General features: G+C 37.2%; 1 protein-coding gene across 1 annotated transcript in view; it reads right to left on the reverse strand.

Moving 5' to 3' along the window:
* cdkal1 (CDK5 regulatory subunit associated protein 1-like 1) overlaps window positions 1–25,919 on the reverse strand; it is a 186,802-nt gene that overhangs the window by 16,173 nt on the left and 144,710 nt on the right. Inside the window, exons 13-14 of the mRNA XM_044117411.1 lie at window positions 6,009–6,092; window positions 1,261–1,425 (exon numbers count right to left, since the gene is read on the reverse strand). Coding sequence (XP_043973346.1) covers window positions 1,261–1,425; window positions 6,009–6,092 — 249 coding nt within the window. The remainder of the gene's footprint in view (window positions 1–1,260; window positions 1,426–6,008; window positions 6,093–25,919) is intronic.

Here is a 25,919-nt window from a genome sequence, read left to right on the forward strand (position 1 = left end):
GAAGTAAAGGCTGATGGAGTGTGAAATTAGAAAGTGTATCATATTCTGCTCAGTGGCTCCATGTCCTAAGCTATAAGCTACAGCTAGTCAGAGTGAAAAATAACATGCAGTGAAACAGATACATTAACATGGTTTTTTGTGCTGCTGTGTGTGTGAGGTGAAAGGCAGATAGAGAACAGGTTAGCCAGCAACAGCTTATCTAAAATTACTTATCTCATGGATGATACACTGGTGCTTCCTCAAAAACTTCACAGGTGAAGACAGATTTAAAGTAAGGAGACATGTACTCACACCTTATTTGTTTGCTAAAGACCAAAGAAACTGTCGTACATACTTAGTTTTGCGTCAGCTAGTGTGGAACACTAGAAGTTCATACCATTAGTTCGGTGTGAGGCATATTGTATTCTTTGTACTTTTTTTTTACATTGGTGTAATTTTTGTTGACTGGTAGAGCTGTTGCCTTGCAGCAAGAAGGTCTTGGGTTCGATTCCCGGCCCTTTCTGCATGGAGTTTGCATGTTCTCCCTGTGCATGGTGGGTTCTCTCCGGGTTCTCCGGCTTCCTCCCACAGTCCAAAAACATGACTGTCAGGTTAATTGGGCTCTCTAAATTCTCCCTAGGTGTGAGTGTGTGTGAATGGTTGTGTGTCCTGTATGTCTCTGTGTTGCCCTGTGACAGACTGGTGACCTGTCCAGGGTGAACCCCGCCTCTTGCCCGGAACATAGCTGGAGATAGACACCAGCAACCCTCCCGACCCAATTAGGGACAAAAGTGAACAGAAAATGAATGGATGGATAAAATAAAATATGTGAGTTTGCTTGAGTCCATCAAAACCACAACCTCAAGGTTCTCTGTCACTGAGTGTCGCTGCAAACATCATCGGTGCATTGACCACCGCTGCTGCGCGCTCATTCCTGCCCATATTCATGCCTCCATTAATGAGGAACAGGGTTAGTAATGGAGACGCTTCAAACTGGGCCTGGATCGAACCAGACATGATCTGGCTCGACAATGGAGAAGCAGCTATATAGAAGGGAAGATTCCAACTACTGATCTGTCAAATTGAATGACAACCTCTCCAACAGCGGAGTATGGCTGACCACTTCATAAATAAAATCTTTTTAGTTTTTTTCAAGTATGCTCTTGTGTGACTTTATTTTATTGTGCGTTAGCAAGGACTTGGGAAGGAGGGATTTTTAATAATAAAATAATAATCAATATAATAAAATATATGGATCTGTGTATGGATCCTAGTGCGTACCTGCAACAGACCAGAGACTTCTCCTTTCTGAAGAGGCACGGCAATAGAGGGAGTGAAAGGCTTGCTGTCTTCTACTGGTCGCCCCTTCATAAAGTGCTTCCCTGCCTCGTAGATGTCCACTTCAATCATCTTTCCTTTGAAATCAGCCCTTTTTGGTACCAGCACCTGCGAATAAGAAACAGCTGCCATTAAAAAAAAAACTCTAACCACCACAAGCTACAGAAAAAAAATATTCTCAATAATATCAATCTCAGGAAATGCTTAAAAGTAAAATATTTCAGGAATATTTTGTAATGAGTCATTTAGTCACAGATTTGGGATCGAGGCAGCCTTTTGCTCTAATTTACCCCCAAATAGCAGCCCTGCATAAACATAATTTTCACAGTGATCCACACTCTGCATGTTCGTTCATATCTGTCAATTACATTTTCAATTAACTGCTGCTCAAAGCTGTTTTCTTCACATTATTATTTAGTTTTGTCACTGGCTCCCTAAGAAGAAACTGTGTTCTGTTCCATTTATACAAGTCCTCAAGGTCAAAAAGTACGACAACAGCTGCATGATAAACCAGAAGGATTTGAGTTTGTCCTATTATTTCACCATGGCAACTATAAACCTTGGCTGATCACAGCAGGAGGGAAGAGAAAACAAAGAATTATAATTATGCCTGCCTGTGAATTGAAATTTGTTCTTAATGACTTATGTGAATAAAAATGGTATGAAAATCCCTTCCTGTTCAAAACACTTTTTAAACCACAGATCTGACAAGTCTGAAATGATATATAATAGATGATTATAGCACTGATTTACTGTTTTGTTTTCAGAGTAAATCTTTCTTTGTGAACACTAATTGGATGGTTTGTGTTGTGTGATTACTGAAAGGATTTAAAACTGCAGCTGAGAAAACTTCAGAGAAATATATTCATCACTTCAGTTTTAGCTCTTTATTTCTTGTAAACATAACTCAATTTATGCCCAAAGAAATAGGAAACAAAAAAGGGTCTTAAGCGCTCATCAACAACAGTTTTCATAAAATACTTTAAACAAAGGTAATAAAAATTAACACTATACCAAGCACTTCCTTTACATTTTAGTGTTTATAATGCTTTAAAGATAATATCTATAATGTCTATTCGTAAAATCTTATGTTGCTCTTTTTCGGAGGCCAGAATTGTCAGTCCTGAACTAACTGGGAATTTAGTGTCTCACATCAGCAGGGTGGCAACATGCTGACTCAGATCATCTGGTGGCCTGTCTAACCATTACACAATTCTCCCGGGCTAAGTCACTGACTGGGAAGATAATAGCATATGAACTGGTGGGGAGATGGTCACTGGTGTGATGGCAGGACTGTGCCTGCCTCCCTGTTAATCTGTCGCTCTTTATCCGCCTGGCGGAATATGATAGGTGAGGGAGCGCAGGCCAAATGGACACGCAGCCGGCCACAGACCTGTCCAATCAAAACACCTGCTGCTCAACACTCTGACCTCTATGAGGAAGCGTGCATGTGCATGCAAGTAGCCAGCAAGCAGCCTGTGTGTAGAGAGGTGGAACAGCAGGGCTGTGGGCTGGACAGCTGTGAAAATGTGTATGTCTGTGTGTGCAGGTGGGCGCGGGTCATTCCTGGACCATAACAAGGTGATTAAATGATGAAAGAGCATGTCCAATTTTATTAAAACCCCAACTCCTACTTTATCATTGAACTGCAAACACAGGAGCACACAGAGGGGTTAAATGACCTACCTAATTTAATTGCCACACACAAGTAATCTGATTGTGTAAAGTAAAACCTTGCTACTTAATCATACTCAAACCTTGCTGTACCTTTGTACATCGTTTCCTCTAATGACAGTTCACCTGTGGACCATCCTTTGGCCCTTTCTTTACTCTGACCACTTAACCATATCATCTCTCTCACATTTAATTCAATATTCTATCTAATACCAATCATTTCACCCTTAACCCTTCAACTGTCACCCCAAATACTGTCACATGTAGGTCAACGGGTTAATCGGGGCACCGGCAGTTAAAGGGTTATGATCAAATTCATTTAGAACAATATTTATAAAAATAAAATAAGTTAATGAACAAGAAAACCTGGATTCCTGTGAAACTATAATTTAAATATTGTACATAGGTCAGCTGTTCAAATGATGGAAATTAAAATATTTCCATCATTTGAGTGGATGTGGTGGAAGAGCACAGCTAGTACTATTAGAGCAGTGTGTGTGAGTATAACTGTGACTCACAGGAGAAGTGACAAAGAACCTGTATGCAAAAAAAAGGACAATGGAGATCAGTTTAGATATTCCAGTGCAAGACGGAGCATATCTTCTAAAACTTTGTTGTGAAGAGTCTTCTTCCATTGGGGTAGCAGCTTCAGAACCTTCAAAAAAAATAAGGAAGATACTTTTGTTCTGGGGACTGCTGATTAGGTACTCCAGAGGACTGTGCAAAGCAGGATGCTTAATAAAATAAAGAACATAATGGACAATCTGGAGCAACCTCTTCTCAAGACTGTGAAGGAACAGCAGAGCGTACAGAGGATTCTATCAGCCATTGTACTACAGACTGCTACAGGAGATCATTCCTGCCTATAGAAATCAACATCTATAATGAACCTCTGGAGAGTCTTGGATAGCCTCAGTAGAAAACATTTCATTTCCCTTTGGGACATGTAACATAGCCTTTGAAACAAAGCTGACTCTAATTGTAAGTTATTATCCATCTTTAATCTCGTGGCAAATCTCAGCTGATTTTTGTATTACGGTATGATGATACAAAATGCAAGAAGATGCAAGTAGGATTTTCCCAATTCTGAGACTTGTGACACCCCTTCAAGTTAAAAATGTGGGAAAGCAAAGTGGCTTCAAGTAACAAAAAGTCTATGCAAATCATTTCTAGGAAATGTTATTTTGGTAAATAGCTTAAACAGTAATAAAGTTATATTTAAAAAAAAAAAGCAGAAGGCACAACCAGCATGTTCTAAAAAGAGGTAAATGTGTTGATATTTGAATAGTTGAAATTGCAGTAACAGTTGCAGTAAATACAAAAACATGTTGAAAGAGCGAGAGAATCCCTACAGTGTGACGGCTTTATAGCATTCCTACAACTATAACTCCTTGTGTCCTGTGGGTACAGGCATATTCTTCAGGAGAACACATTCAGTGACATGCTGGTTCATAGTCTTTCACAAAGCTGTTACTTTTTTAAGTAAAAGTGTAATTTAAGAGTACAAGAGGGCTTTGAGAATAAAACATCAAACAACATCTCCTTTCAACCAACACATATGCCTGGAAATGCACACTTGGATGACTCCAGCGTGTGCACTCCAACAACACGTATGAACCGAGTAACACTTGTAACTTAGGTTTATAGCCTGCAGAAGGAGGTGCAAAGCAGGAGGAGGAAAGAGGAGGGGAGGGAAGTAGACGGGAGGAAAAAATTATTACCGTCCCATGCCCCCTCTGCTAATAAAAAAACATAACTTCAAACATGTTTCTGATGATGGTTAAAGCAGGAGGAAATTGATTTATTTGAAGATGTTTTAAAGTGAATTTTTCACAGGTTGACTGCAGGTCTTTGAAGCCTTGCAACTGCAGTGCGTGTGTGTGTCATGTGTGCATGAAATGTGTATGTCTTTAGGGGTGACCTTAATGTTAGTACAGTAAAAAGAAAAAAAAAAAAAGTATTGCTGTTATCAGCTGCCAAATTCTCTCATGAACACCGTAGGGTGTGTTGGTGTGTATTTGTGAGTATGTCCGATATTTTAGCTAAACTACTTTGGTGAATATAAGCTAAGCCTCCAACACCTGCTGTGAGTGCTACATGTGACAGCCAAAGCGAAGCCTTGGATATAATTTACTATGTGTGAAAACGAGAAAGAGTTGGTTAAATTCCACAACCAAGAGACAAAACCTGTAATTCAAATGTATTTAGTTCATTTTACTGTACAATGTGAGCAGCAATAGCTGTGTGTATAGTAGTATTATGTTTTTAATGTCAATGTCAACAGGCTGTCACTCACACATAAAAATAAAGAGCATCACAAAAAACAAATGGCTGTTTTTTTATCCATTTTCTTTCCTGGCTCACTTCAGCATTATGGTTTCTGTGCGTCAGGTTCAATGGTAGACGCTTGAACCTGATGCAAGCGTATTCATATTAGCTTTTGCTAACTTAAACAGGAGCAGCTCAGAGGAATGTAGTTTACACTAAAGACTCAAGTGGGGGGAATAAAACAGTGTGTTTCTATGCTTTCCATTCAAACCAAGAGAAAAAGATGACAAGAACGGATAAAGTGATTTCTCATCAATTATTGCTGTTGGAAAGAAACTGTGTACATTGTATTATTTTGGAAAAAAAGAAAAAGAGCAACATCTTGTTTCTAAACGCAAATTCATACTGTTTTGATCCAAGTTACATGCTCTTTTTTTTTTTTTTTTTAAAGTAAATAAATTCCCAGACATTTGTGAACAATCATCAACAAGAGTTGATTTTCACAATATATCCTGTGTGTCTGTCAGTGCACAGTGAACATGATCATAAAACTCTGGGATGCACATGGAAACCAGAAGAGTGTCATGCCTGACACAATGGGAAAGTGATCAAATTTACTCCGCTCAGGCTTTGAGTTTGAGGACACAGAAAACTAGATATTATTTTAGACATTAGGCTATTAGAAAGTCTTGAAGGCTTTTTGAGCCTACAAAAGTAAAGTTGATCTCCACAATTATTCGCTTCCTTACCTGTTCGTAGAACTTGTTGTGGGAAACATAGTACTGCGCATCAAAAGACTCCTCTGTCACCAGCACAAATTGTCTCTCTCCTACCTACAAATACACAAAGACAAAAAAAAATAGATTTTATGTTTGTTACCAAAAACACAGTCTACAGGCGTGACTACCTGGAGGTGAAGGGGTGAATATGAACTTAACAGACCATTTTAGCAATCTTAATAATTGGCTTTTTTATTTCTAGCATTTTATCCATCCGCACATTCATTTTGAAAACCTGCTTGATTATGTTCAGGCTCATGTAGGGTGGGGGCACCTTTCTCAATAAGCATGAGGAGAGATGCAACCTGCATAAGTAAACCAAAATCATTTTATTTTTATATTTATTAAATTCAGATAAATAAGAATTCTTTGCTTGAGATCAAATTGGTTTCAGTAAAAAGTGGGGGGGAAAAAAGCATTTTGTTTGACACATTCACAAAATAACTAAACCATGTTAAGCACGTCTATATTTCTGAATGTCTAATTAAAAGCTATAGCTGTACCAAGGTGTTAACAGTTTTGTCCCACAGGCAATGCAAAAAGCTGTGAATTGTCCTCAGGTTTATTTGACAGAAGCAGACTTCTTCCGTCATGCCTCTATTCACAAAGATTGCAAAGGCAATAAAAGCTTTGCTCTTACACGTTTGGTTTTTCAAGATTTATGTTGCTTTTAATTACAATTTCAAGGTTCCTAAGCCACTTCATTTTAGTGCTTAGAGATGTCAGTAAGAACTATTCAACACAAGTCCTTGCAAAAAAATAAAAAAAAATAAAAAAACATAAGAAAGAGAAAGAAGCTGAACAATTCAAATGTGTACAGAATATAGACTATTCAGAAAATCAGAAAATCAAATACTACAAGGCCTCTCGATCTAGCTATTTCATATCGGACATAATGATAAAAAGGACATTTTCTATTAAAGAATGTTGTAGACTCCAAGGAAGGAGGAAGAGATGGAGATGAAAAGAGCTCCGCTGAAAGAACCACAAACTCTACTAAATCACCTAAGTGTTGAGTTAAAAGTAAAGGTTTCTTTTCAAAATTATTAATCCAAATAAAACAATGTAACAAATTGTAATACTTCTGATCTTTATCCAAACTCCATTGTCACGCTGAATGCTAGTGAATTCAACAGAAAGTGTTTATTCATGATGTACAACTTTGCTTCATCTACATCCAAACACTGTAAATACAATGAAATGGGATATGAAATGTTTAAAGTTGTTGCAGGTTAAAATGTGTTATTTACATATTTGTTAAGGGTATCACTGTGTCTTGATGATGTTTGTATGATACAAACTATTTGTGAAAACATCAAGCTCCTCTGCCTCCTTCTTGTATTTCTACTGCAACCCACATAAATACACTGCTTGACCAGAAACAACCAATCAGAGTCAGGAGGAGGGTCTTAGCACTGTCAAACCTGCTCATGTATGTGCTGCTCAGACCCTCCCCCTGGCTCTTTGTTACACTACAGCCCCTTCCCCACAACAGAGCCTGCAATGAATGTGCAGACTAGTTAACATATCCACAAATGATGGCAAAAGTCGTTTTTCCACCATTAACACAGCTGTACTGCATACGCAACTGAGTAGGATGACCGGGAGGAGCCAGAGGAACTACATTTTTTCACAGATCCGCTTTCTCATGTTAATCTGTCACGACATAGTGAAAGTTTTAAAGGGAAAATATGTGTTTTCCTGCCACATAGTGCCATTGTATAGCTCAATCAAGTATCTATGTTACCTTCAGTTGCTATAAAAATGCTATCAAAAATGCTACATATCAAATATGACTTAAAAGAAATTTAACGTCATAATTGACCGCACTGAAATAGAGACTCTGTCTCTTTAAAAACTCCTGCTCTGTCAGGAAGTCATCACAGCACTTCTCCTTGAACACTTGAAAGTTTTTAAACAGCATTCTACTGAGAAGTAGCTTCTTTAAGGAGCTCAGCAGAAGCGCAGTTCCACCAGGTGTTTGCTAATTGCTGCTAACTAGTCTAAAGGAGCTGAGTGAGGGAGTTGCGTGGGAGGACTGCTTTGTGAGGCGTAAGCTTGAAAGCTTTGAAACTGCATCTCCGACGAGGAGCTAGGCAGTGCTCAATTCACACAAGTGATAAAGACATTTAGTAATACACAGTGCCCATTATCATTCAGTTTAAAAATGCAGATACACACAGTATAACATACATTGCATAGAGGCGCAATATTATTATCCTTTGTACAAGAAATATGTAAATGTTCTTCTCATGTCAAAGGCATCACAAAAGCAAAGTTTAAACTCAACCCAGCACTTTAGAAAAACACTGCTGCAGTGCAAAACCACCTGGGTTATAAATATCTGAAGCTCACACTTGAAAATGTTAGGAACAGAGTGTCCTGTAGGCTTAGCAGAAAGTATTTGCATTTAAAGTCTGCCAGTGATGAGCCCCGTACTCTAAAACTGTGCTGACTGATCATTTCCTTGGCAATATGTCAAAGCCTTAGAAGTCACGGTTCTGACATATAGCCCAAGGTTTTTCCATTTTTGCAGACACTCATAATCCTTGCTCTTTTCTTCTCTCTTTCTAGACTTATCCTTTTGCCTCCATGTGACTATTTTTTCTGGGTGTTTCCTCTGTTGTTCAAACCTCTTTCATCTTTTAAAACTTTCTCTCATCAGTTCCTCCCTTCTCATTTCTTTAATGATTTATAGAATAACAGCAACGGCACATGTGTTTTAATGTCACAATTTTCTTTGGATTAAAGATGGTCAACACTCACCAACATGCAAATCGTGTCTGTGCTGGTATGTTCTTTAACAATCCTTGACATTTCCTGTTATTTGTGGGAGGTTTCAGTAACTCCACAATAAGTTTCAGCCTTAATGTGGGACAGAAAAATGTCATCAACAGTACGAGAAAATGTGAGAGGGTTGTTGGATTTTTCTGTGCATATAGAGAGCTGTACACACACCAAGCATGCCATCCACCACAATAATTTTACAGTAAAGCACCGCTTTGAACAGACATCTCTTTGAATTAAGTCAGAAATTAACCTGGATAAAATAAAATAAAAATGTTACTTTTCAATTAAAATTTGGTCTGATATACCCAATTCTCTGTAGTTTGAAGTTTGCTTTGTGCTCTTCTTTTTGTATCACTGAATGCAATCTTGTGTCTTCTTTTTTGGCAGCCTGACAAATTGCTTGGCAACTAAACTATAGACAGAAACACTCAACCTGTTTCAATCTCCCAGCAATTTGACTATACATAACTCGGAGATATGCGACCCCTGACCTAATCCTCATGACTCCCACGGATACCGATCTCTGTGACATGACACTATATTCATTGGTATGGACATGATTTACGGTTTGTTTCACTTACTGGGTGAGCTCATTCTGCCTATACTCTGACACATTTTAAAGTTTAGAATGAATTTCCAGAAATAATTACACAACAGTCCCCTTTTAACAGATCCAAAACTCCACAACTGACCCTTTTTCTCATTATAGTTTTAGTACGACGTGCTGAGCTTTAATGACTGTGACTTTTAAAAGTTTTTATGAATTGCTTACAAGCTTTATACATGATTAGAAATGCATTGAAGGAAGAAGAGCTAAGCATGACTGATGTGCAGATCCTCTGGAATTAGTAATATCTAATCCTCACCACAGTGAGGGGTGAGAAACAGTGAGCTGGGATTGAGGAATATCCTTGATTATGTTGATTGAATTGCAACTCAGAAGGCAATTATACATTAAAGCCCCCTGCACGATCGACAACACATTGTGGAATGTAGAGAATTAGACTTGAATAAATACTACAAGGAGCTGCACCCAAAAACAAAAACTAATTGAATAAAATTGACTTAACAGTTTGCATCAGAAGACTGGTCTTGATTTTGATGGATTGTCCACACTGTGGTTAAGTTGTACAATGATGGCATTCCATACAAGTTGTAAGAGCTTCAAAAATGATTTACAAGGATCAATACATTCAAAAGCTACATTTTAAACAGAAGTGATGTTTTATGAGCATGCATAAAAAGCTATGCAATTCATCAAATCCCTAACAGATTTTGTATTTATGGTATTTGACAAACCATAATATCTGAAGGGCTATTCATTAAACTATAGAGTTTCTGCAATTGAGACGCTAAAGCTCTAGCATAATAGGGGGGGCATTATGATTACAGGAGAATAAAGAACAGTTTGGAAAACGAGGGCGAGGCATTTAATGTAACAGCAAACAGGAGTGGAAATAAGCATCTCCTGGTAGCCAAAAGCAGGTATGAAGTAGCATGTAAATTTGATCAAACAAACCATATGAACAGATTTGCAGACAAAACTTGGAAAATGCACTGAAGTTTTACAACAAACATGCTGGGGGCAGCGATGCCCCTGAACTGCTAAATTACCTGCTTGATATGACATCATGGAAGTGGAGCTCGGCTCTAATTAAGACCATCAGCAGTAAGAGACCTAGAGCAACATGCTGCTGTGACACTGGACAGTACAAATGGTGACATTCAAAGTGTTTTGCTTATGAAGCAGTAGAACAACTGTCTGTGTGTTTTGGTACGTAGATTTAAAAAGAAGAGTTGTAAGAAGTGTAATCAACTTCTCTCATCAGAATATAGATAAGGGGAACCAGCATATGTTTGCCTTTTCTGTAAACTATTCTGTCACCAAAGATCCTGTCAGACAAAGATGTGTGGCTCTGTTTCAAAATATATTAAAATATTTAACATTATTATAAGTGAAATAGATAGATTAAAATTTAAAATTCCAACTATACAACTACGGTACTCGTCTATCGAATGCTACTTTTTTAAATGACCAAATTGCTATTTGACAACTGATTAATTTTTTTAGGCTTACAAAATGAATACATTATTATCCATATCAAACTTGATTAATTTTTCTATTGAATAATTGCATTTTCATTAATTAACCACATGCTTACAGAAACATTTCACTTGTAATAATTTGGTTTAGGTGGAAAAGATGGAATTCAGAAAAAGAAAATTGGCATAAATATATTTTACATCATCACTGCACACATTTCTTGTAATCATGTCTGATATTCATTTGACATGATAGTCATGCGATTCATTTGATTTCAAGGTGTTTTAAGGAATCTTCTATTGACCTAAAACAGACAATAGACTAAAAGTAAAAGTCTCATAACCAGTTGGCCCAGTTTGTTAGAAACAAATGTAACTTTAAGTATCTTTCAAAATTAAACTATATTTAAACCTTTAAATTATATTTGGTCAGAAATTCACTTCTGTAACAATTTTATGTAGCAATTATTGGAGTTTGTATAAAAAGTTGTCAAAAATGGATTGTTTGAATTGTCAAATGAAAACTTGGATATCAGTTGATCAAATATTAAGTTCTTTACTTACATTTCTCTATTTGTAGTTCATGACTGCATTTTCAGTGTCCATTTTTCTTTTTCTCCCTTTGGCCAAGCCTGCAATTCTTTTTCACTAAAGTGGATTATGTCATCATTTGGCCTCCCACGAACTCCATCACACTCCAAATGATTTACATGAATGCATAATATTTATTGGTTTTTGTTTCCGTTGCTGTTTGTCTTTCCTTGCAGCAATGCATATTTGGTTGTATGCATTTAGCTTTCTATTTACTCCATCTGTTGAAGCAAGTCACAGCATACCAAACATGACATCAAAGTCTTTGTGCACTAAGGCACTTATTTACTTCACCATTGAGAGAATAACATCCCATGATACACAGCAGAGCCATTGCATATTTGTGGGATCATGAGTTTAATTGATAATTAATCCTCATCATAACGGGAATAATGAGAGAACTGCAGCTTTGAATTCTAATCAGCCATTTGTTTACCAGAAGTCTTTTTTTCCTAGTTTTGTAGAAATTTTTAGAACTGGACTGGGTTACATTGCCAGAGTGAAAAGCTAAAAATATGTCTTGTTTTACTGTGAAGGAACTAAAACGTGGTAGGAGTAAAGCATTTTTTTTTAAGAAGGAGCTTGTTTTTTCATAGAACAAAACAACCATGTCAGTAGAGGAAGAAAAATTAAAACGCATTTAAATAAAACACTATTGCAAAGACATTCTGTGTTAGATCTTATCCCATTATCCTTTCAAAGAAAGTAAGTAAACTCTGCCACTTTCATGACTTTGAGACAAAAATAATTTGAACATTAAAATATTTTTACTCTAAACTGAAGCAGACAAAACGTTAGACAACATCCCTTCAGGTCTATTTAAACTTTCTATTTCAGTGACGTGCGGTGAGGTTCATAGCTGGTGAGGCACTGACGTCATCAGAATCAGATTTGCAAATAGATGCATAGATTGACAGCAGTTTACAGGTTATGTTTCACTTCTGCATCCTTACATATACAAACTATAGCTCACAAAACACACATATTATCTCCTGCTTCGATTGAAAGTTCACTTGAGAAAACTTTTTTAGTGTTGTAATGTAGTCATCCATGTCGAAAGTCGGGATAAGCGAGAGGAAAAAAATCACTATCTCTATTATAATCTATCGCTGCACTTGACTTGCTTCCCGAATCGTTTAGCCTAGCTCGCTGTCACTTACTCGGCAGTTGAGGAGTGAACAAGACGAACGTCTGGGATCTTGACCGCCCCCTGCCATGAGGCAAGAGAACTGCCTGCCTCACCTCGAACCTCTTCTCTGCCGTTTATAATCGCTCATTACACGAAACACGTTACATAAACACAGTTGGTGACAAAAAGCACTGTACATTATATACATAAGCTAAATTATTGGAAATAAATTCACATATTAAATTTGTTTAAACCATTTTATTGACGCCGTACAGCAACATGCTCTCTCCGCTTAGCAGCCAGCGCAGAGCCAGGGGTTGCGCAATCCAAGGTGAGGCAGAGCTCGCTGCTGCCTCACCGGCATCGCTTCCAAGCATTTGAATGGGAAAATAAGAAAATTCAGCGATTTTGAACAAATAAAAATCAAAATTGGTGAAGCTACATGAAAAATAAATATTTTTTAGTACAAACCACCGGATGAATATAACAATTTAAATTACTTTATGATTATATATTTTCTTTCTTTCCATGATGGCTGGTGAGGCACTGCCTCACCTGCCTCCCCTGACCGCACGTCACCGTTCTATTTATCAAAAACCTGAAATCCAATGTATTTTCTTGGAAAAACTGAAAAACTCCAAATAACAAAGATGGCAACATTCAGAATACATGAGGTATTATGGTTTTTACCACCACTATATGATGAAACAGGCAACATTTAAGGTCAAAGTATTTGACAAGAATAAAAACTTCCATCCATGAACGGATCTTTAGATTATAATCACTTAAAATCCAGCTGGGTGGAAAAGTTCTCAATCAAGCTTTAAGTGTCTTAAGGTCTATGCCACATGAATTCATCTCAATCATTATACAATAACTCTCAACAGCTATTTATGTCCATGTTTTCCAATTACGGCCATGTTTATGAATTATTGTGCTATCAATCCACCATACTAACATCATAATTTGCCCTTTATCCTATCTAGTTATGTTTAAATGACAAACCTCCAATCAATAAGATCAGATTTCTAGTTGAAATTGACAGACTAATTTCTATTACAACCCCTAGTTTGACTGTAATTGGTCATAATCGGTCATATGTCACGAAACAACTGCCCCAAGTAGGTGTCAGAACATTAATCTATAAAAACTGGATGTAGGGTTTACCAGTTCTTGTAGTTATTTCCACAGTTTCTTAATGGTGAATATAATAATCACTAAAAAAATAAGTTGACATGTGGAGGTATGTGGGAACAAAATAGTTTCTTTACAGATTTCACGAGCATGTGACTTGACGAATCAGTAAACTGACCGAGAGACCATCAAAATACCTCTAATATATCTTACAAATGTTTTGGAAAAAATGGAAGAAACAATATTTCATATACATTTATGATTATACAAGTACATAGAGTAATTTATGCTATACTGACAAACTAAAAAGGAGAGGGGATTAAGAATAAGGCAGGACAATGAACCGGGATTTGGGCTTTCTATGCACAGATCTCACTTATTCAGCTTTGTAGATTATTATCAATCACTGATGATGAACTACATAAACAAGCCAGAGATTTTTTCTTTTTTTGTTCCTTGGAAAACAATCGCTGTGGGGAGTGATTTAACAGGACTAAGGAATAAAGAAATATTCTCTGATCTTTTGGAGGTTTCCTTTGAATAAGCTTCTTGAAAGATGAATGAAAAAAAAAATCTCCCCTGTTGGTTTGGGTGTTTTGTTTTAGCCTCAAAGTAAAATTCAAATATACTGAAACTTTTCAGAGTTGGCCACAAAAACTAGTGGATTACGGAGAGCTTTGGTTTCGTGTTTACAAGGGCAAATGTAAAATCAATCGAGATCAAAGTTCTACAAATTAGCTACTTTAAAAGGAGCCTCAACACTAAGTGAAACAGGCATGGAGGAAGTAACGCTAAAAAGAAGAAACAAGGACACAAAAACTATAATTTGCATTAAAAGAAGAATAATGAAGCAAATTAAAGACAATTTTATCAAACTGTCCAAATACCAGAAAAGCATTCAAGCTGTTAGAACCTTGCATGTGGTAAAATACTTTACAATCCTCTGCAGTCTGCACAGTTGTCTTTTACAAACCCAGTTAGCAACAGCAGCTGAAGGTGCTTTTCTGGCCAATAAACTATATCCATCTGGCTTTTACAATGCAATCATGTAGCTTTCTCTCTGGGACTTCCAAACCTTAACAGGGGTGCATTCTGGCACACAAGGAAATTCACAGGTGGATAATGAAACCTAAACATCTGAACATTGAGTAAAGGAGATTAGGTGGCTCTTGTATTCTCTGAGGAACATGTCCTTTTTGAGTGAGAGGATGCTGCAAAACAAGATTTTGCTTAGGGATTATTTGTTTTATCTAGTGATGAAAATCACTTACATAAACAATTCACTTACTCAAGGGGATGTTTCTCCTTTAAATTGTCATCAGAGGTAGATCACTTATTAAACACGTCACTATTTACATGCACTGCTAAATGGAGTACATTTTTGAGTCTAAAACAAATGTCTCTCACAGTAAATCAGGCAAAAGAAACTAATCTAGACATGTCAGTAACCCTGTCCTAATTTTGATTAAAGAAAAATTGCAATAGCTGAACAATAATAAAGCCTATTCAGTCTTAGGTACTTACAATGTTGATTACACAGTGGTACATAAAAGAGTACAAAGAAGGGGAAATACTGTAATCATTGGCTTGAGGGTTTGAGGAAGGAACTACACTCTGAGAACAGATTAAACATATTAGTGGTAACACTAAGTAAACAGTGGTGACTCTTTTAGCTTCAGTCCAAGTTGGAGCACACAGTCCTGCCCGATAAAATTCATGTGTTTTGACATGAAGAAAGTGGAAAAAAATAGTTGACCTGTGTTTGAAGTAGTCAACAACAAGGAGAAAAATGTGCTTGGTGAACAGAAACTACAAAAGATCAAAAAATGTAAACCACTAAAATTATGATTGGTATAAATTAAACAGCGATGTAACTTTGTTTTTTTCATGCAGATTTCTCTAAAACTATTTCAAGTTGTAATGTTATAACCTGATACTTCCTCATGCATATTTATTATTCATCCCCAACTGAAAAAGGGGATTTGGTGTTTTGTCATGTTTAGCCATGCTTTGAATTTTAATTACTAGTGTCCACGCCTTTTAACTGTTAGGATTCGCATTGAATGTTTGTGTATTTCAGTTGTTTTGATTTGCCAGGGTCAAGAGGAAAAAAAAATTGCTCGTTTTCTACTTCATGGAATCTGAAGGTACTCCTTGAATACAAATAAACTGATAATCCCATTGCTATGACTGCATAATATCTAAGTTTTTAGGAAATTGGCAACAAAAAGGAGCAGCGACATACAGTTGAACTGTGACTCTTTAATTACATGCCTGATGAATATAACAATTTTGTGAGAATGACTTGGAGTATTCTGAACAGAATAAATAAAAGTTAGCTATAATTTACCATCACGCTTGTTTTGTTGCTTCTGAGCTATGTTGGAATACTTTTCAGAATGATTAACACTCAGAAAACATGGTAAAAACGATAGAAATGTACTTGTCACTTGAAATGAAGGGCAACAATAATGAATAACCAAATCCCAAAAGCAGAATGTGTGCTTGTTTGTGTGCCTTGGAGCCTTTATCACTCCTCTAATACGCTTCACAGGTCCTTCCATGTTTTGGGAGGTTTTCTAACCATACACACAACCATCCTCAATAAACGCCATATATTTTCACCTCATACACACAGAAACCTTTTGAAACAGTTACATTTAAAAACTGGTGAGTGATTGATTCTGAGAAAGTAAGACAGGCGCATAAAATCAATGTGAAGCAACTTAAAGTAAAGACTTCAACATAAACCTTTCCATCTCACATGAAGAAAAACCAATCCTTCAGCACTGACCTCAAAAGAACCCAGAAAAGTTACTCAGTGGGAGATTCCACAATTGAAATGTTTTTGCTTTTCCATCCTCAAAACAAACAAAGCTATGCTTTTAGATTTCATGAATACTGGGGTCATAAAACTGTCATACAAGATCTTGAAAGTTTCAGAGGGAGAATGAGACAACAGTAAAGAATGTAAGCAAAGGGAGGTCAGTATGTGACGCTCTATAAAAACAATTTTGGATATCAGTTGTTATAATTTGCTCAAAAACATTCTCACGGTACCTTTAAATACAACAAAAAGATCTCATGAATACAGAAAACGCATCTCAGACTCTTCTTTCTTTAAGACAAACAAATTGTATTATTTTTGTCTGGACTGTGGGAAAAGGCCGTCTAACAGTGAAGAAAGGTCATACAACAAAATGAAGCAAAGTTGTAGTTTCATTTGAAGACTGGTGCTCATTGAAATGTTTAAAGCTCTACTGTCAGACCTTTCAGACAGTGATTTTGTATGTTTGAGATTGATTTTAGGACACTGTTGACTCATGTTTCTGGGCACTAGAAATATGATTCCAGCCAGAAATCTTTTTTTTCTTTCTCCAACACAATTTCCAACTACAAATAACAAAACAAGAGTGCAGACTCACTTGTCTTGGACTGAATGGAGATTTCTATCATTTCCATCTAAAGACCAAATCCAGATGTTGGGTGTTTTTATGACCAGCACTACCTTCCATGACCAGTAGGGCCTGGGCTAGTTTCTGGTATAAGGATGTTCCAATATTTAAAGAGCTCTTGTTTCAAAACATCTCCAGTCTTTTTAATAAAACATTCTCTAGAACTATGAGGCAGATTCTCCATTGCCTCAATTTAGTTGCTTTTTTATCCTTTCTGGTTCTACTGAAAAACCTATGATGGTATACATACGTATGTATCACTTTTAAACACATACTTGCAAAGCACGTATAAATTATACAACATAAAGAAGAAAAAGTCAAGTGTTTCACAATTTTTTTTTGCCATCTTAGAAGAAAAGGCAGTCATGTCTGTCACCAATGCGACAAATTTAGTTCGTCAGACAAGAGACAGATAGATGTCCCTCACACACACACACACAGAAACACAGGCCCTGTGACAGTAGCCCAAAGGCTGTTGGGTGTCTGAGATGCTAGAATAAATCACATCACAACTGAGACAGAGCAGAAAACACAGAATGAAAGCCTCCAAAACATCACTTACTAAAATACATGGCACAACACACGCAAAAATCCCCCAAACTACTAAAAAACAGAAGTATGTGATAAGTTAAGATGAAGTCCAGGCCTTTGAGCAAAGATTAGAAAGTGCAAAGAAAAACAAGGAACACAGTTTAAGACATGTGGGTGTTTGGTAAAGAATAAGTTTGAGTTGTAAAATCTTCTGCAATATTCTACAAATTGATGTAACAAACAAATAAAAATATAGATATCAACACAATAAAGGCAACAACTCCACCAACAAAAAGGTAAATGTGTGTGTGGGCGTGTGTGTTGTAACTTTAAAGGTAAATGTTCAGAGCAGGACTGCTGATAAATGATGCAAGTCATCTCTTTGGACCCGACTACTATTTCTCCTAAAATTCTTATTTTATAATATGCATTCGTAAAATCTTTTAAGAGTAAAACAAAATTGTATTAAAATTAGAAACAAAAAAATAATAATAAAAAAAGAACAACATGTTATATCTATTTTTATTGTCTCTGCTAAAGTAGCAATTTTACACCAGCACAGTGTCTGAAAGATTCAATACTTCTTTATTTATTCCTCGACTGTAGGGCTTCTCCAAGAGAGCAAATGTGCAATCCTTTGTGTGGGCGTCTGTGTCCAAGACGGGTGGGGAGGGGGAGAATAAGCCCTTGGCGTTGCAGCCTCTATGTGTCTGAAATCGTGTGTCCGACTGCACCATGAATTGGAGCTCAGCTGTGATTGTCAGGCTGATTGTCCGTTATGTCCCTGTGGGCCTGGAGGCCTTGTTGTGTGTAATTTATGTGGATATGTGTATAAAGCCAGAGATGGAGGAAGAAACACAGGACGATGGAGAGGAAGAGAAAATGCATGGGTGAGGCACACATCTATTCATCCACGTTATTGTATAATTGCAGCTGATGGTAGGGCGTTGGCAAAAGCAGAGTGATTGTGATTATCACTACAAGGCACACCTAAAGATAAGTCACATCAGTGGTGCATAGAAAGGCCTATCTGACACACCAGTCCTATAGCTGTTTAAGGGCTAGCCTTACAGTATGCAGACTAGAATCAGAGAGACGTGATAAAGAAAAACATGATCTCTAGGGAACGAGGCAAGGATATTCCCAATGTCTATCCAGGTTAAAAGTTGGGTCATGTCCCTTGATGAATGCCATAATTTTTCATCTCCTTACTTCTTTGTTTCTTAGATCTTTTCAAGATCGTGTAAATATCCAAATGTGAATAGAGGATAAAAAGTTGATTTCCAGGTGATAGATTTGGAAAAGTTTTTATGCACCATCCTCTTTTTGTTCTAAGAAGACTGTTTTTAATAAGCCCCTTTGCATTCAAAATAAAATACGTCTTTGGATGCTGAATGGTCTTTCGGTACTCAATTCAAGAGCTAACCAGTGTATAAAAAGGTCTTTTAAATATCGTTACATCAAAAAGAACCTTGATACTTAACCACGGCTGATTAAAAAATAATCGTTAAGTACCAAACAATGGGACTCAACTACTGCAGTCTTTTCATAAGTCATTCATTTATATCGTAACATGGCATTGAGTGCTCTTCAAAAAAAGAAAATCAGCTATGAATGCAGACATTATGTTCTATTTAATTTGAAATGTTTTTAATATGGTTTTGTGATTTAGTTTTGTAGTTGTTCAATAGATACATTTTTTTTTCCCCACCAGGGGGTCTTTTGTGGGCTCTAGTGTCCCTTATGTGAAAGTAGGCTGACAGGAAAGGGGGAAGGAGAGGGGGGAAGACATGCGGCAAACGTCGGCCGGGTCCGGGAATCGAACCCGCGACCGCCGCGTCGAGGACTGAAGGCCTCCAAATGTGGGATGCGCCATCCTCTACGCCACCACAGCACGCCCCCAATAGATACATTTTAACACTTTACTAAAACGCTGAAGATGTTTTCACCTCATTATTGTCAAAGCTGGACTCTAACAGCTTTATAAAAAAAATTATAAATAATCTCTAGTTATTAATTCATTTAAAGTAGGTGTAATTTTTTTATTTCTGTAGACAGTTTTCCACATTGGCGTTCCATTACTTTACTGGAGGAGACATAAGGCAAGTTCAGTTTCTGTCAAGGAAAATCACAACTGTCTTCCTCTGTGTGTATAGAAACTGACAGGGGGCTGAAGTTGCAGTGTTTGCTTATGTACACTGAACAGTGTGATCCAAGACATCTGCTAACAATTCCTTGTCAGAGTACACTTTTGTGTGACCATGTAGTTTTATAGATCTGTTATAGCTGGGGTATACTTTGCTGCGTTACAAATTTTCAAGTGTTGTTTTTCTTTCCACAGCTCATTCAGGAAGCAAAGGACAAGAATACGGTTTCTATTACTCCTTTGCCAATTTATCATTGGTGGGTATTAACATTTAAAGGGAAATTGGCAGCCAAGACAAAAGTGTTTGTCTGCAACACTTTTGTTGGCTGCATGTGAAATAGTTTATATATATATATATGCTTTTCTTTTACAGTATTGTGGTGCTATAAAGACCTTCATGACAGACATGCTTATTAGATGGAAACACATTTGAAATAGTTTATAAAGGGGAATATTATGCAAGATCAACTATTTGTTTTAGCTTTACATAATGTCATCAAAAACACACAAGGGATATTACTTTGATTCTTTTATGCATGTTTGAGAAACTATTGAATGCCCGCTATTCAGTGTGCCCACCTATTTCCACAAAGCTGTCTGGCCATCGATGACTTAGTGAAATTGTACTTGGGTAATGTAGAAGAACAAAGATCCAAAGACTTCTGAATGGCACATAAAGAAAATTAAGAATATTTTGTGCCATAGGATTTATAACTGAGTGAATTCCTGTGGCATGACTTTAAACTGTTTATGCTAAAAAAAGAAACTGAAATTATTATTTTTTTCTTCTAAAGACTGACAACATTTTCCCTTTAGTTACATAAATGATTCATTGCCAGTTATCACAAAATGGCATTTGTTGCCACCAGGGGTGAAACACCCAGTTACGTGTAGGTCCAATTTATTTTAAATTTTAATTTGTAGTTGCTTAACAGAAACAATTAGAAGCTGATTTTTATCTTGACTGAGATATTATATATATATATGTTTCTTCAGCTAGCTACAGTAAAAAAGGAACTGCCAGCAATATGTTTGGTCTGATCATGTGCTGCTCTGTAAATACAGTGAATGACTTGTTCAAATGAGAGGGGCCAAACAGAACTGCTTCAATGTGTGAGTGAATACATATGCAAATGTTTTATGCCCACAATACATAAAAAGACATCTCTAGTGACTATGTGTTTGTTTTCCAGCAGATGTCAGGCCCCTGAATGACAAATGGCAGAAAGAGAGGCCAATGGAAAAAAACAGGGCTGTCTTTGTGGGAACTTGATATTCATGTTTGTGACAAGCCAAACAACCGAGGTCTAACTAAATATTCAGTGTTACTGAACAGTATTTGAAGATTAAACCTCATAGTTACTGTCCATTGAAAAACACACCGCAACAGCTAAGCATGTATCTGATTTGTAAAATGGGTTCAATAAATCTTATACAACAGTTCAATCAAGTGATTGTTCCCAAAAAGCACGCCACAAAGATTTCTGTTGTCTACGTCATTGTGAATCTGAATTGGGCATTCTCCTCAACACATACATAAATATTGTCATACATTTCAATTAGTTTCACATGCCTTAAGAGCGTATAGTAACTGACTGAATATATATATCCCAGGACAAGCCCCTACATGGGATGTACCACCGGCAAATAACCGAAGTGGCTGACATCAGAAAGTCCTACCAATGGCTGGAAAAAGCTGGACTGAAGGACAGCACAGAGGCCCTCATCCTGGCCGCCCAGGAACAGGCCCTAAACACCAGAGCAATTGAGGCCCAGATCTACCACACCAGACAAGACCCAAGGTGTAGGTTGTGCAAGGAGGCCCCTGAGACAGTCCAACACATAACAGCAGGGTGCAAGGTACTGGCAGGGAAAGAGTACATGGAACGACACAACCAAGTGGCAGGCATAGTGTACAGAAACATCTGTGCAGAATATGGACTGGAACCCCCAAGATCAAAGTGGGAAACACCCCCGAAGGTAGTGGAGAATGACCGAGCTAAGATCCTGTGGGACTTCCAGATCCAGACAGACAAAATGGTGAGGGCGAACCAACCAGACATAGTCGTGATGGATAAACAACAGAGGAGTGGTGGATGTGGCAATACCAAGTGACTGCAACATCAGGAAAAGGAGCATGAAACTAGAGAAATACCAGGGCCTAAGGGAGGAACTGGAGAGGGCCTGAAGGTGAAGACCACAGTGGTGCCTGTGGTCATCGGGACCCTCGGGCAGTCACCCCAAACTGGAACAGTGGCTACAACAGATCCCAGGAACAACATCAGACATCTCAGTCCAGAAATGTGCAGTCCTAGGCACAGCCAAGATACTGCAGAACCCTCAAGCTCCCAGGCCTCTGGTAGAGGACCCGAGAAGAGGAAGAAGAATCACCACCATGTGGGTGAGAAGGGAATTAAATATTATTATATATATATATATATATATATATATATATATATATATATATATATATATATATATATATATATATATATATATATATTTGTGCCTGTTCTACACATCACAAAAGGCATCTTGGCCTGCGGTACACTTGATACATAAATAATCCTGCATATCCACTAGGATAGTGTTGCTGTTATGTCAACTTTAAGAGCCACCTTGCTAATGGGCATGCACAGTCATTCTCTAATGTCAATGTTTCCCAATGAAGAGGTCAAATGCAAGAGAATGGCTCCAGCAACATCAGAATATAAACAAGCCTGTGTCCCCCATAAGTCCTCAGCATGTTATTCGTCTCTTCCATAATTATCAGCAAAGGTTATTTTTTCTAGTTTGGTGCATTAAATAGATAAATGTACTCAGTAAAGGCTGGAACCATTCTACATGCATTACTATGCAAAGTGTTTCTCATCAAATGTCGCATAATACTGTACAGTTTTCAACATGACTTAAGACCTAGGACTTCTGTAAGGTCTGAAAGCATTAATAATGACACAAAAACACATCCACAATAGACTACATGCACTGGTGGTACCTTAAGAATAATGTTATTCAACTCCAGTCTAGGGCAAAATATCTAGGGATTATTTTTATTCCGTTAGTGAACTGGCGTTCTCTGGTTTTATGCAACTACATGGGTTGTGTGTAAACATGTATTGTATCCGTTTGTCTTTTAACTGGTCCTGAGATGTTTGTAGTGAGGCGGTGCAACAAAGACAAATATAACTGAATAAAGAGAAATGAAATACAATGATTTCAATAAAATACAAAAAGCACAAAAATCTGCAAGGGAAAAAGGTAATTCAGATAATCTGTTTCTATTCATCTGGTGATAAAGTCAGAAACAGCTAACAAAAAAAGCTGCTGTGAATACTAACTCGAGTTGTCATAAGAATGTCAGGAATGTAAAAAGGAAGCACTGCGAAAATTTACTTTTTCTTCAGTATAGTGCTTCTTTTTGTTGCACACTTAATGATTAGTCAGTGCGGTTTTTGCAGGTTCTTTTATTCGATGAACACTGTTAACAAACGTGAGCCACAGTGAGCGCCTCCGCTGACCAGCCACTGGCTCGCTTCATAAATAAATATGTACAACATAGGTCAAACAAATATTCATTCAAAACTTTCACACAAATATATCATTACTTTACTCTAGCTCACTTCCCCTAATTGCTAAATTGCCGTTAGCTTGCTGAGTCAGGAGTGCTCACCGTGTCCAAACCCAGTTGTAGCTTGAGGTACTGTTGTCACTACATGTGATATTCAGATGAAAAAATACTCTCCAAACAATGTAATTACAATATGGCCTTGGAGTTACTTTTACAGGCATTGCCTTCGAGAGAAGCAGTCAGAATGTATTAAGTACTCACAAACATGAAGACAGACAAGCTTTCCCGTAACAGCCATAACAGAGATACCGTACATATAAACAATGACTACTTCTCTCTCCATCTCTCTCCCACACAAACACACCTATAAAATAACTTGAGCCAAGATAGTTTGGAGAAACAGAAATTTTATATACACACAAACAGAGGCACATAAATCTCCTGATAACCCCACATAAAAAGCTGTAAGGTCACTAACTTAATTTGTTTATGCCGTTGTTCCTGGAAAGGACTGCGCTCAGGGCACCACATTGCTTCTGCATGAGAGGAGATGACTGGAAGTGCTCTGCTTGTCCCTTAATGTTTTTGTTGTCGTTTCATACTTCTGTTTTTCTGGTATTATTCATAGGTCTCCACAAACAAATGTGACAGGTTTAGAATTTTTCACCTCATTTTAAACAAAAAGGCTATGAATAAGGGGAGGACTGTTCTTCTCCCAGCCCAGATGATTGAAGGTTCGATCCTCAACACTTACATGTGTGAAAGCGTTACTGTGCAAAACTATGTGTTGGTTATGAGAGTAAAAATAAAAAGGTTATCACATTACAACTGCAGACAGGGGAGTGGGGCTTACTGGAATATTACATTTTATGTTTAATTCAGTTTATTTCTATAGCAATTCACAGATGTCATTTCAAGAAATTTTACAAAAAAAGCCAATTCAATCTAATCACATATCAATTCCAATTAACCCATTCCAATTAATAGATTGGTTGTATCTGTATCCAACCAATCTTGGTTGGATACAGATACAACCAATCCATGTATCCGTTTCTTTCCACCTCAGCATTATGAACTATTAAATAAATAACATTGAGGTTTGTGGCTGTTCAGTTGCAAAACGTGGAAACTAGGGGATGTTTCTGCGCGAGACAAGACAATATGTTTGCACTTTTAAATCGATAGATGTTAGAGTTGATCAGTTGTGCCTCTTCTCATTCCTTCTGCAGAAATAAATCACACCAAATTGAATTTTAAATACTCAAACCAAGTTCATAAGATATAATCAATACATTAAGTTCATGCAATATTAAGAGGCAGCATATAAAAGGACTTTAAATGAGGGAAAGGTTTTGACAGGATTTACAAGCACAATAACAAAGTACACACAGGTGGCCATTAAGCACTTGATCTTCTCTGGTTTCTTTAAACAGAAGCGTCATATCATAAAGTTAGCTGACAAGCCCTCAGGGTGTTGCTCCCTCCCTTCAAAGAAGGGCCTTTTTAAAGTTAGTAACAGAAACACTCTCCGAGACAGATGGTTATCAGCCATCTAAAGAAAAAAGACGAATAAATCCAAGTCAGCTTAATTAAAAATGTACGGATCGGCTATTTTTCAATGTCAATAAAGAGTACACTAAACTATGCAGATTTGATAAAGAAAGATAAAATAAAATATACAGTGACTAGAATTCTGGCTTAAATGAACAGGAAAATAGTTCTCTAGATTAAGATAAATTCTGACATTTCCAAAATTTCAAACTTAGTCCATCTTCTGTAATTTGCTTTTACTGACCTGGATCCAATTAAACATTGTTATGTGTTTAACAGAATAGACTGTCCAGCACAAATAATTCCCCCCAATGCATATTTTGATTGCCGCATAACTCCACTGAAAATGAAACTTTAAATTTCAGATACATACTCAAACATCATAAAGACAATTTCTATTGCTATTTTTGCCTCCAAGAAACCATTAAACAAGTAGGTGTGGCCAAAGGAACTGAGCCATGGGGTGAATGTCTGATCCCCACCTGCACCCATTCACCTTTTCTATTTACTTTTTCCCCAAACATAAAAAAAAGAAAGAGAAAAAAACTGACTGCTCAACTTAAGAAAGAAGATCCCAAATGCTTTTGGCTGTTTAACGAGCTTAAACGAGCTTTTTCACTGGCAGAACTTCAAACGACCACACCTCCCTTGAACAAGTCTGGCTCTCATACATCAGCACACAGACAGAAGAACAGCTTTCAAGTGCACAGAAAGTATGAAATCCTGTGCAAAGTGGAGACACAGTGACACAAGATAACATGGGAAAGCTTTTAACTATTAGAAGTTTTATATGAAAACAAAACTAAAACAAGGGCTGCAAATTAGCTCATGCTATAAGCATCACGGTACAGGTATGGGACTGCTGTTTCACTCATTCTTCCACATTATCTCTATGAAATAAACTTAAATAAAAACCTACATAAATAGATACAGTAGTTAGTAC

Source organism: Gambusia affinis, linkage group LG05 (assembly GCF_019740435.1).
Source record: "Gambusia affinis linkage group LG05, SWU_Gaff_1.0, whole genome shotgun sequence".
Taxonomy (NCBI): Eukaryota; Metazoa; Chordata; class Actinopteri; order Cyprinodontiformes; family Poeciliidae; genus Gambusia; species Gambusia affinis.